Source organism: Ambystoma mexicanum, chromosome 14 (assembly GCF_040938575.1).
Source record: "Ambystoma mexicanum isolate Mex_15411 chromosome 14, UKY_AmexF1_1, whole genome shotgun sequence".
NCBI lineage: Eukaryota > Metazoa > Chordata > Amphibia > Caudata > Ambystomatidae > Ambystoma > Ambystoma mexicanum.
Genome location: NC_090940.1, coordinates 633,407,203 through 633,420,586, shown reverse-complemented (window position 1 = coordinate 633,420,586; position 13,384 = coordinate 633,407,203). Strand labels below are relative to the sequence as shown.

General features: G+C 52.1%; 1 protein-coding gene across 2 annotated transcripts in view; it reads left to right on the top strand.

Moving 5' to 3' along the window:
* The first annotated feature begins 3,232 nt into the window (after positions 1 to 3,232).
* Positions 3,233 to 13,384, top strand: part of CDC42BPB (CDC42 binding protein kinase beta) — an 867,880-nt gene continuing 857,728 nt past the window's right edge. For both annotated transcript variants that reach the window (XM_069638111.1, XM_069638110.1), the window contains exon 1: positions 3,233 to 3,594. In XM_069638111.1, coding sequence (XP_069494212.1) covers positions 3,414 to 3,594 — 181 coding nt within the window. In that variant the 5' untranslated portion in view covers positions 3,233 to 3,413. The remainder of the gene's footprint in view (positions 3,595 to 13,384) is intronic.

Here is a 13,384-nt window from a genome sequence, read left to right as displayed (position 1 = left end):
CTCGTCATTGAATCAGCCCTGCCAGTGGCCTTATCGAGACAGGACATTGCGGACGACTCGAACTCCGACGAGGCGTTCCTAAGAGTGAAAAGGGCGGTGGCCACAGGAGAGTGGCGGGACATCCTTTTGAACAATGCCAGGAGGAACCCAGAGGTACAAAGGGACCTACAACTGCTGTGGAAAGCTCGACACGAGCTCTCGGTGTCCACGGACGGCCTGTTGCTGTGAGGGCACCAGATCGTGATCCCCAGGTCGTTGGTCATGAGGGTCCTCCAGTTGGCCCACACAGGGCACCAAGGCATGGCCAAGATGAAGGCACGCCTCAGGCTGAAGGTCTGGTTTCCCGATCTGGAGCACAGGGTGGCCGAGTTCGTGAGGACCTGCATTCCCTGCCAGGCCACGAGTCCTGTAGAAAGAGGCCCACCCATTCAGGCCATGGAACGGAGCGACGTGCCATGGGGAACGGTGCACGCAGATTTCGGCTCGACCGGAAGAGGCCTGTATTTCCTGGTGGTCACAGACCAGTGGTCGAGGTATCCGGAAGTGGAACTCATGGAATCCACCGCCAGTGATCACACCATTCTGGCGATGGACAAAATTTTCGCCACCCATGGGTTCCCATTTGAGATCTGCTCAGACAATGGAGCGCCGTTCCAAGGACAGCAGTTTGCCAGATACTGCGAGGAACGAGGCATCAAGCACCGTAAGATAACCCCGCTATGGCCAAGGGCCAATGGAGAGGTTGAGCGATTCATGCGGACACTAAACAAAATTTTTCGTATTTCTGTCAATGGGGGGGGGGGGGACCTACGACACAACCTAATCGACTTCCTTCGTGAGTACCGGTCCACCCCACATCGATCCACCGGAATCGCACCCGCCGAGGCGCTGTTCAAGCGAATACCCAGAGGGCTGATACCCGAAGCGGGAGACCGACGTCCAGGAGTGATCGATAGCGCACGGGTGACAGCAGATAGAGCAGCGAGAAACGAGAACGAAACAACAAGGCAGAGGCTGCCGGAAAAAGAGATAGCGGTAGGAGACACCGTCCTAGTCCGGAACAGGAAACCGGAAGGAAAACTCTCGATGACTTACGAAACCCAACCAATGGGAGTAACTCATGTCAAAGGGTCAATGGTTACAGCTGCGAATGCGCGAGGCACGGTAACCAGAAACGTATCCTTCTTCAAGCGCATAAGACCCGTGGCAGCGGAGGAAGAAATCAATCCTGACCAAAGACAAGCAGCGGAGGCGCTGCATGAAGGCGGGGAGCCGCCCGAGGACCCCGGGGGACCAGACAACCTCGAGAGAGGTTCGCCCAGGTACCCGCGCAGGGAAGGACGTCGTCCACCGCAAAGATTCCAAGATTTCATCATGGACTCAGCAGCATGAGTAACAAAACCTGTTAAGTACAGTTTGATTTGAGCCACGTTGTCTCCCCTGTTTAATGTGTTTGTTGTTTGGGGGAAAAGGAGGGATGTTGTGTACGTGGTACACGAAGCGTGCATGCGCGGCCCAGCGGGCCGGCGCATGCGCGTTAGTTAATAAAGGCGGTGCTCGGCAGTTCGCGCCGGAGCACCGGAACGAGCAGACGTCTCCGGCGTGTGTTCTTGCGCGCCCACCTACGCGCGCTGGTACCCTGACCCTGGGAGGCCCGCACACCACCACGGGGCTTCCCCCAGGGTACAACAGTAAGGAAGCCAACCGTTATAAAATCCCACATGGGATTCTAAAGACATTCCTGGAAAGGACCAGAATACAGAACAGGAAGAATACTCCATGAGAATGATCTTGAGGGGGGAGGGGGGGAAAGACTACCACGAACCAGAGACTATTTCAGAAACTGAATGAGAGACTGGACGGATGCTCAGCTCACTTGTAGGAGAATGGAGACAGGGAGGCACGCTTGGATCCTATAAGAGGAGACTATCAAAGCAGAACCAAAGCGCATGCATTTTGATGGATAGTTTGAACTTTAACTTAGCAATGAGTACCTAACAGCATGTAAAGTGTCCTGGGCAATGATTTTGGAAAGTTGTCCACTCCAGCCACGCCTACACAGTGATTTAAAACATGACACCACTATTTAGCCTTGCCTGTCTGCGGCTCTGTCTATGCTGGTATTTCTGTCTCCAGTCCCACCTTCTAGTCAGAGTTAGCCCTGGGTGCTCCCTTGAGTCTTCTGTGCCCCTCTAGTATCACAGGTGAGAAGAACGGAACTCCATGAACTAGATATGGTGATTATACACCTAAACACTGAATATATTAGCGACTGAAGGTGGTCTGTAGAGAATAGCATTCTATACATGTGATGAGCCGCGCGCGTCGTCACACGAGCCCCTGCCTCATAGTTATCATTGGAGACGGGTGTTCACATGACCAGAGCGATGGTTGACTGAGAGGGAGAAGGAGCGGTTGTGCTGGCGGGCTCTGTTATAATAAACGAGTATAATCTTACTTTCACTCGTCCGCCTCCTCACTACATGGTCGCATTAATACCCATTGTGGGTTGACAATGTTTGAATTACTTGTAGTACAGTTCTAAAGAAGGCCACAAGGCGAAACACGTGTCATGTACTAGGACACATGTTATGCAGTAAGGTTTTTGGACAAGATCATTTAGATCAGGGAATTAAAAGTCTTATGTAAACGGAAGAAAAAAAATAATAAAAATAAGTATTCCACTTATAGAGCACCCCTGGAGGTGTTCCTTACTCCAGTGCCCCACTAGTCCTTTACTGTAGGTGTCTGGTAAAACCCTAGTGATCTTGTCTCTCCCTAGGCCCCCTTAGCACTCCCCCTTTGGCTCTATTGCACTGGTCTTCCCTTCTCCTGTAGTCCTTTTGTCCTTCCACTCTAGCTTCCTGCCCCTCCTAGTCCTCCTTTATTCTCCTATGGTGGTCTCCCTTTCTTTCTTTGAAGCTCAATGAGCCCCACCCCCTCTCAGATTAGGAGCCCATCTATCCCAACAGTACTCTATGGCGCCGCTACTGGTGAGGTGCCGCTCTAACCTCCGCCGCTCTCTATGGTACCACACTCGGCTCTGCAGTGGTCACCTCTCTCAGCTGATGTTGTCCGGAGACAGCGCTCGCCAGCCCTGTCAATCATGGCGTGACGTACGGGCGGCACTCCGTCTGCTTCCGGGCTGGGAGCGGCGGCGGGCGGAGCCTGTGCTTTCAGGCCCTGTCAATCATGGTGTGACGCATGGGCGACGCTCCGTCTGCTTCCGGTCTGGGGCTGGTGGTGGGCGGGGCCTGTGCTTTCCGGCTGCCACTGCTGGTGCGGGAGAGGCGGCGGATTGGGACCGGGGAACGTAACACTGGACAGGGGAGCGGAGGGAGCGGCCATGGAGCCGCCGGTCCTCCCGGTGGGAATCAGCGCCTAGGACGGAGGGACCCCAAGCCCTGGGCACCATGGCGGCCCCGGTGCTGCGGCTCCGGAGGCTGCAGCAGCTGCTGCTGGACGGGCCCCGGGGCAGCGAGAAATGCCTCAGTGTGGAGGCCCTGCTGGACATCCTGCTCTGCCTGTACAGCGAGTGCAACGGCAGCGCCGCCCTGCGGAGGGACAAGTATGTCGGCGAGTTCCTGGAGTGGGGTGAGTACGGGGACCTGAGCTGCCTTGATCACCCCCCGAACCCCTGCTGTCAGAATGCGGAACACCCCCGCAGAGTACACCACACAGCCCCTCTATAGTGCTGCATCAAGTACAGGGGGTGGGCTGCCTTGATCACCCCCCGAACCCCTGCTGTCAGAATGCGGAACACCCCCGCAGAGTACACCACACAGCCCCTCTATAGTGCTGCATCAAGTACAGGGGGTGGGCTGCCTTGATCACCCCCCCTCCCTGCTGTCAGAATGCAGAACACCCCCGCAGAGTACACCACACAGCCCCTCTATAGTGCTGCATCAAGTACAGGGGGTGGGCTGCCTTGATCACCCCCCCCCTGCTGTCAGAATGCAGAACACCCCCACAGAGTACACCACACAGCCCCTCTATAGTGCTGCATCAAGTACAGGGGGTGGGCTGCCTTGATCACCCCCCCTCCCTGCTGTCAGAATGCAGAACACCCCCGCAGAGTACACCACACAGCCCCTCTATAGTGCTGCATCAAGTACAGGGGGTGGGCTGCCTTGATCACCCCCCGAACCCCTGCTGTCAGAATGCAGAACACCCCCACAGAGTACACCACACAGCCCCTCTATAGTGCTGCATCAAGTACAGGGGGTGGGCTGCCTTGATCACCCCCCGAACCCCTGCTGTCAGAATGCAGAACACCCCCACAGAGTACACCACACAGCCCCTCTATAGTGCTGCATCAAGTACAGGGGGTGGGCTGCCTTGATCACCCCCCGTACCCCTGCTGTCAGAATGCAGAACACCCCCACAGAGTACACCACACAGCCCCTCTATAGTGCTGCATCAAGTACAGGGGGTGGGCTGCCTTGATCACCCCCCCTCCCTGCTGTCAGAATGCAGAACACCCCCACAGAGTACACCACACAGCCCCTCTATAGTGCTGCATCAAGTACAGGGGGTGGGCTGCCTTGATCACCCCCCCTCCCTGCTGTCAGAATGCAGAACACCCCCACAGAGTACACCACACAGCCCCTCTATAGTGCTGCATCAAGTACAGGGGGTGGGCTGCCTTGATCACCCCCCGAACCCCTGCTGTCAGAATGCAGAACACCCCCACAGAGTACACCACACAGCCCCTCTATAGTGCTGCATCAAGTACAGGGGGTGGGCTGCCTTGATCACCCCCCGTACCCCTGCTGTCAGAATGCAGAACACCCCCACAGAGTACACCACACAGCCCCTCTATAGTGCTGCATCAAGTACAGGGGGTGGGCTGCCTTGATCACCCCCCGTACCCCTGCTGTCAGAATGCAGAACACCCCCACAGAGTACACCACACAGCCCCTCTATAGTGCTGCATCAAGTACAGGGGGTGGGCTGCCTTGATCACCCCCCGTACCCCTGCTGTCAGAATGCAGAACACCCCCACAGAGTACACCACACAGCCCCTCTATAGTGCTGCATCAAGTACAGGGGGTGGGCTGCCTTGATCACCCCCCGTACCCCTGCTGTCAGAATGCAGAACACCCCCACAGAGTACACCACACAGCCCCTCTATAGTGCTGCATCAAGTACAGGGGGTGGGCTGCCTTGATCACCCCCCGTACCCCTGCTGTCAGAATGCAGAACACCCCCACAGAGTACACCACACAGCCCCTCTATAGTGCTGCATCAAGTACAGGGGGTGGGCTGCCTTGATCACCCCCGTACCCCTGCTGTCAGAATGCAGAACACCCCCACAGAGTACACCACACAGCCCCTCTATAGTGCTGCATCAAGTACAGGGGGTGGGCTGCCTTGATCACCCCCCGAACCCCTGCTGTCAGAATGCAGAACACCCCCACAGAGTACACCACACAGCCCCTCTATAGTGCTGCATCAAGTACAGGGGGTGGGCTGCCTTGATCACCCCCCCGTACCCCTGCTGTCAGAATGCAGAACACCCCCACAGAGTACACCACACAGCCCCTCTATAGTGCTGCATCAAGTACAGGGGGTGGGCTGCCTTGATCACCCCCCGTACCCCTGCTGTCAGAATGCAGAACACCCCCACAGAGTACACCACACAGCCCCTCTATAGTGCTGCATCAAGTACAGGGAGTGAGCTGCCTTGATCACCCCCCCCCCTGCTGTCAGAATGCACAACACCCCCACAGAGTACCCCACACAGCCCCTCTATAGTGCTGCATCAAGTACAGGGGGTGGGCTGCCTTGATCACCCCCCCCTGCTGTCAGAATGCAGAACACCCCCACAGAGTACACCACACAGCCCCTCTATAGTGCTGCATCAAGTACAGGGGGTGGGCTGCCTTGATCACCCCCCGTACCCCTGCTGTCAGAATGCAGAACACCCCTACAGAGTACACCACACAGCCCCTCTATAGTGCTGCATCAAGTACAGGGGGTGGGCTGCCTTGATCACCCCTCGAACCCCTGCTGTCAGAATGCAGAACACCCCCACAGAGTACACCACACAGCCCCTCTATAGTGCTGCATCAAGTACAGGGAGTGGGCTGCCTTGATCACCCCCCCTGCTGTCAGAATGCAGAACACCCCCACAGAGTACACCACCCTCTCTAGGTTCAGGTATGACACCACATCACCCCTCTATAGTGCTGCATCAAGTACAGGGGTGGGCTGACTTGAACCCCCCCCCCCACACCCCCGTGTCCGAATGCAGAACACCCCCACAGAGTAAGCCCCCCTCCCTGAGGTCCAGTTTGACACCACACAGGGTGCACTGCTCTGTCGACGGTCAAGTATGAGGCTACCATGGAGCGAGATCTTGAGGTGGGGCGAATACAATGGGTGGGCTGCCTTCAATACCCTCCTCCTACTAGAATAGAAATAAGATACCTGAGTACACTGCCTCCCTGTTCAGGTGCAAGTAGGAGGCCTTGCTGTGCCTCACCCCAGAGCTGGATCTTGCAGCCGAGCAGGTTCCTGGATTGGTGTGGAGTACATGGAGGTAAGTTACCCTAAAGATCCTTGTTCCTGTCAGATTATAGAGCATCCCCCTCCGAGTGCACTGACCTGTCCGCGGGTAGTTACGAGACTACACAACCCACCTACAACCACGCACGTGATCAGATTTCCTAGAGTAGTGCTGAGTACAGGAGGGAGGTATAGGCCATTGTGCTCTTTCTTCTATCAGAATACACTGCCTATCCCAAACGTGGCTGCATACAGTACAAGTGGGGTTCCTTTATCATCCCTCCTGTTGGCATGTCCCTGGTTGGAGCTTACATGCTTCGTGACAGTTGGCACCTCAGGCACTTTATCCTGGTTTGTTTGTTGTGCCCTCTGCCAGTCAGTACATACTTAAGGTCTTTTGTTGTCATCTAGACACGCTCTGCCCCATGATTTTGAGACACTCGGCCTTCCCCCTATATGACTTCTGCATTCAACACTTTTCGTTTTGACGGGTATGTGTGGGGACCTAACCGAAAAGATGCAAGCAGATTGGCATCTTGATTGCTGTGTGCAGACGTTGTTTATAGAAGAATTGCACATGCTGCATGTTCCATTTGCCCCCATCATTAGAAATGTGCTGGTTAGGTGTTTTGTGTCAGCTGGAGTGATGTTTCCATCCCCTATCAGGTTTGTCCTTCTAGTCCTGACACTTTTGCAATAAGAATCACAAATGTCAACATCGGATCCAGCCCCTGTTGATCTCGCTCTCCATGTATTGTTGTTTTGTGCCTCAGCACTTTTCGTGTGTGTGTGTGTGTACTTTTCCTACCTAACACAAGGAAGGCCCTCTAATCACCACCTCACCCTCCCTGCTTCTACTGAAAGCCTCATATCTCTCGTCCAACCCTCGAAGCTTCGCCTATCCCTGGTTTCCAATCCAAGGCAACAACAATGTCACATGTGTGCCTCCTCTTTCTTTCCTTTCTTTTGTGGCAAATAACTACGTGGCTTGGGGGGTGTTGCCTGTGGCTCGCTAACACCCAGGACCCCACCCTATCTGAGGCTGGGTGATCTGCTTCCTACCCTGATTGCTTCTAGATCCCTTGCTAACAAACTGCCCGCTCCTTTTTTTTCTCTGCTTCCCGCACCATGTTCTTCCCCTTATGATTGTACAGTAATCTGTTGTTTCCAAAGCTAGTTCACGATCAGCAAGTAGCCTAATAATGGGGCTACCGACAGTCCATTTTATGTGGGGGCATTATACATTCTTTTAAATCGACCCTAAAAGTGATAGCGGATCCATTGCGTCTGCTGGGAACAGGCATCGCCTCCCTTGTGTGTGTGCCAATGTGAAGGCCCTGGGTAAGCCGGTCCAATCTCTCAGCATCCACAGCTTCCTGTTTGCATATCCTGGCAGCGAGGCTGGGCCAGAGCTGGGACGGCGATGTGCAGGGCTGCTCCCTGGTGGAGTGTGGCTGTCAGAAGGGAAGTGGGGGTGGGGGCTGGGGGGGGAAGCGTGCGCGAGCTCCCTGGGCTGTCACCTCTGATCTAGAATCTGGCCCCCTCTCTACACGAGTTCATCTGTGCATTGATTGCCAACAGAGGCACCACTGTAGCAGATACGCTCAGAACCGGCCCTCGTGCTTAACAAACATCAAGTGTTCCGAGGGATTAAAAGCCAACACAGCCGTCATTCATTGTTTCACTTAGGGAGGGAATTTAGATTAGTATTGTTGAGGCCAGGACTGGGTCTACGTAGGACAGCCACTATGGCCCACCCCGAGGAGCATCTAGTCTGCCCCTACAAACCCCCTGCCAGCGAGTAGAACACCTTGAACTGGAAGGTTGCACGTTTTTTTTTTATTCTTTACATATTTACGTTGTACATAAGACTGGGTTTGGATAGCAAGTAACCCAAGCACCAATAGAAGTGCTTTATTTAGCGAAGCACCGCCCGCTTTGTGAAATCCAGGTGCATATCTGCCAGCACTGTACAGGTGTGTGACCCCATGCTTTCCTCTGTAATACTCTTGTATATGTTATACCTCTGTATTGTCATAGCTTGTAGTGATTCCAAGGCCCTTTCGAAGCGGAACCAGCCGCGAGTTACCAAACTCCATATGCATACATTTGGAGAAGTTCGAATTGGAACCCATTGTTTCTTAGCGCTGTCAGTTTAGGGCTACACTACCTTTCTTCCCCTGTGGACTCCACCTACCTTTTATCTTAAGAACGTAGGGTGTGTTGTGTTCCTAGAGGCCGTGACATCATGCTTCAAGAATAGCAGTAACTGACTCCAATAGACTAAATGATCAACTCGCAGCATCGCTTCCCTCGGACAGTTCCCCTGGCTCCCTGGCCAAATGACTCTTGTATAGACCTCACCCACAGGGCTGTAGTATAAGGCATTGTCCTTGTATGTCTCGCACTCTGCGGATACATGCCTTCCAAGAGCCTTCTACTTTGTTCTCTCCGCACTTATCCAAACAAAAGTCCATAAGAACTGTCAAATAAATGCCCCTTTCTGGTTCCCTTCCCAGCATCGAGATAGAGGCAAATTAAACAGCTAACCCAGGGCTCAAAATGTTCCCTCGCCACTGGCGATGGAGGTTTGACTCTTGGCCAGTAAGAAAGGGTGTGCTGTGTCTGTGTGGAATTGAGGTGGCCAGTCACTCGCAACTTGACATTTTTCCCCCAGAACTTCCTCCCATCACATGCACAGTGACGATGTCAGGCCGCACCGATCAGTGGCGTAAATGCAACCACGGTTATCATTGGCCTCAGCAGGGCTCAGTGAATTAATTTTTTCACTCTTGCTTATTAGCGTTATCTTGATCCAAGAAATCTTCTCCCCGATTTCTTGTCCTCTTGATGTATTTGTATCATGTTAGCGGGTTTGCAACTGAGGTGCGGTTGTTGGGTTAGAAGTGAAAATGCAAGCTTTTCTGTTGTATTTGTTGCCTGCTGGCCCGATGCAAGCTAAGCTCTCGTGCATCTTTGTTTCTAGGTCTTATTTGTCTGGCACACACATTATTTCTCCAGAGGGCAGTCCTGTGGGTGCTAGGGTGCATTGCCTAAGGCGCGGTGTGCATGCAGGTGGTGTCTGCATGTAGCGTGATTGAGGTTCGAAGTTTAGGCTGTTGGTGTGGAAGTAGTGGCATGTCCAGGAGGTGGTTTAGAGGATCTGTCTGGGGTGGAGTTCCTTTCTGATGTGGAATTGTGGGGGTCAGGGGTCCTCCGATTGTGGGCAATGTGCATCGGCAGATTCCAGAAGACTGGAACCCCAGATATGAGTAGAGGGCAATACGCTTGTAGTGACTTTATCATGTGGCATGAGGGTTAGGGTACACCTGGCATCCGGGGGCGAGCCTGCATGGTGCGCGTTGCAGTGTATCGTAGGCGTCCACATGTGCCACCCAGCGAGCATCATGGAGCACAGACATTCTAGGGTGAAGTCCTGCTGATAGACGGTCCCTGGCCACCCACCCGCTGTGAGGATCATCAGGCACCCAGGAGTTTATACCATGGGCTCTTGTCCGAGTGAGTGTTTTGTGTGGCATACCTCACCATAGACGTCCTTCTAGTGAGGGAAGTAGTCCGGGTTTGTCTGCAGTTTGGAGCACCCAAGGATGAGGCTGTCAGTAGTTGGAGCGCTCACCCAAGCCATTGTTTCTCCTGCATTTGATGTTGTACTGCTCAAGGAAGGCTCCTTGTTCAGCTCCAGTTGGCATTGGGCGATCCGGCCCGTGATGTGAGGCGAGCGACAGGCGAGTGCTCACCCCCCCCCCCCCCCGAGACAGATGAGCCACTTCCTTTATGCAAGGAGCACCAATGGGAGGAGCCCGGAGCATCGATAATGCCTTCCAGCGGAATAATGTGCCATTAGTTCCCTTCTCTGGGGATGCTTAGCAAAGGGGGTCGCCCTCATCTGAAATATCTCCATGTCCGTTTCAAAGCACTCTCTAGTCTAGTGGGAGGATGTGGGACTTGTATATTGGATGTGTGCTACCCTTCATTTACATGCAATGCCAGCCAGCGTGCCGGGCCCTGGAGGGCGTTTAACACAGAAGGGGTACAGGGCAGTCGTCGTCTTGGCAGGCACGACTCAATGTCAACTCTTGTGTTGAAGGCTGGACAGCCTCCATGTTATCTGTAACGGCACATCAACATTCTGATGTTTGGACTTTGTGTGTGAGCGAAATGCCCCAGCCCATTAAATTGAAGGATCTACACAACACACGTAGTCGTGGTATTTTGAGGACACGGCTGAAGGCAGGGGCGGCACCAGGCATGGGCTTGGGAGGGCTAACGCCGAACACCTCCCCCCGCCCCAACTTTGATTCAGCAGGCATCAGCCCGGGCTCAGACCACTACAACCTGTACATTTCTCACCTCCGAGAGCCGTGTGTTTATTTAAGCAAATACACTGCTTTCCGAGGTGAGAAAACAGGCATTGAAGTGAAGGTGAGGAACAAGCCTTCCCAGAGGATATCAGTAAAAGCCCCTCCCCACCGCCCCATGTTGCAGCTAGACTGAACTGCCTGCTCCGCTTTTACATGGCACATGCTTTCAATAATTACCATTAACTAAAAACGTGTATGTGTGTGCATGCTGGGATTGTATGTATGTGTGCATGCATGCGAGGGAGTGTGTAAGTGGGTTTGTTTGTATGCTAGTAGGTGTCTGCGAGTGCACACCTATGAATGAATGCAGTGTGAATGGTGTAGACTGCGCATGTTAATGAGCACACATGTTCTGGGTGCTCGTGTGAATGACAGATCAGCTGTGTGCGTGCGTAACTGTTGGGTGAATGTATCTATATACAAGCCTGGGCCAGGGGAGGGCCATTTGGAGCATGAACACTTTTTAACGAAAGCATGACATGTTTTACTGCCGTTTTTGGGCAAAGGAAAGCCAACTTGTGTGTTTATGTGATGGTTGGGTTGGAGTGGGGGCTCGGGGCTGACAGGGAGGTATACTACAGTGGGTCTGGGTCTTACTGTGGCATGCAGTGTTGTATTCGCTTTAAGGGCAAAGCCCACTTGAGGGTTCTTACATGGGGAGGACGTTTCCTTATTTTGACTTTGCTTTTTATGGTATTGATGTTAAGGTCAAAGGTAACATAAATATTCTTACATAGGGGGAATATAACATGACGAGTGCAACAGAAGTGTTCTTATATGGGGGGATTTGTGTAAAGATATGTCATTTATATAGCTCTTTCGCCAAAGCGCTGTACAGAGAACATAGTTACATAAAATGTGTCCCCCCAACCGAAGTTTACACTCATTTCATGAACTCTATTTATTTATTGCAGCCGCTGAGCTATTTTACCGGCTAGCCAGCAAGAGCATGTTTTCTTACTGTCGCATTGTAGTTCATTACTGGTGTTAAGGTCAAAGACAACATATGTATTCTTACATTGGGGTGGGGGCATTCGTGCAGCATGTCATTTTCTACTGCCGATGAGAGTTCTTATATGGGGGATTTGTGTAGCCAGCAAGGGTATGTTTTCTTACTGTGGCATGGCTTTTTTTCACTGGCATTAAGGCAAAGCCAACAGGAGTATGTTCTTACATTGGGATACTGGCATGTATTGGCACAGCCAACATAAACATGTTTTGTTATAGTATTGTTACTGGTATTATGAACAAAGCAAACATGAGCATTTTACTATGTGGGAATAGTGTCATATATAGGTGCACCAGAATGGACCCGTGTGAGCAAAATAAATATGAACATGCCTTTTTTACACTTGCAGAGTCCCGGCATATAGTGAGCAAAGACATTATGAAAATGTGTTTCAAAATGCTCCTGTGTATTGTCAGTGACTTTGCATCTAACTGACTTTTAATGTCTTACCCCACAAAACAGATTGTAAACTGTGTGGCTTTTTACCTAATTTATCTTATAAAGTGTACTGTAAATTACACTATTTTAACCCATCATTTGAAAACTTTTCTCAAGGTGACAACCCCCCCCCCCCTTTGATTGGTTCACCTTCCTTCTGCGGGCTCTTCTTAGTGTGGGCCCCACGTGTTACAGAATCATGGCTGTGCCTCTGGTGAGTTGGAGTGAAAGATGGATCTAATGGGCCAAAGGAAAGCATAATATCTACTCAGCCTCCTGGGCTTGGGGGGGGCGGTAGAACGGGGGAATCAGTAGGGCAATAGGTTGTCCCGTCTCACTAACAGTTTTCCAAACTGCCATCCCCCCCCCCCAACCCCCCACACACAATTTTGAGGCTGGCTCCGCCCCTGACTGAAGGGGATCTGTGGAGATTGGAGTTTGAAATGTAAACAAGGAGTAGCTGCCTGAACATCAAACTACGTTTAAACGTTAGACTCTTTAGGAAGTGGCTGTTGCTGGAAAACTGCTGATGGCATAATGGATAGGGGTCATATTCAATGTCCAGGCCAGTGAATGGAGCCTGTGATTTGGTGGACTAGACTTTCACTGCTTTGCAACAAATACATAGTTCAGGAGGATTTTGCTTTGCTTGTTAACCGATTTCTAATAGTTTTTTGGGCATTGGAGAAATTGGGATATAATATCAGATCGCTTTTTAGCTTGTAAAAGGTTCACACCAGAAGGCGTATTCACCCCACATGACTTCTGTAGAGCTTTTTGTTTTATCGGTATGTCTTATATTGAAAAATTGAAAAAAAAGAATTGCCTGGTTTATACTTGTCAGCATTCCCAGAAAGCAATGCAACATCGATCGAAACATTGAGTGTCTCCCATGTGCGGCTTCCGCGAAATATACTGTATCATCCTGCACAAAAGACTGGAATCTAAATCTGGTAAAGAGTGTGGCATTGTGTAGCTGGTTCAGTAATAACCTTCTCACTAGCAACATTCACTGCAGAATTGAACAAGTCATTAAGAATCTGAT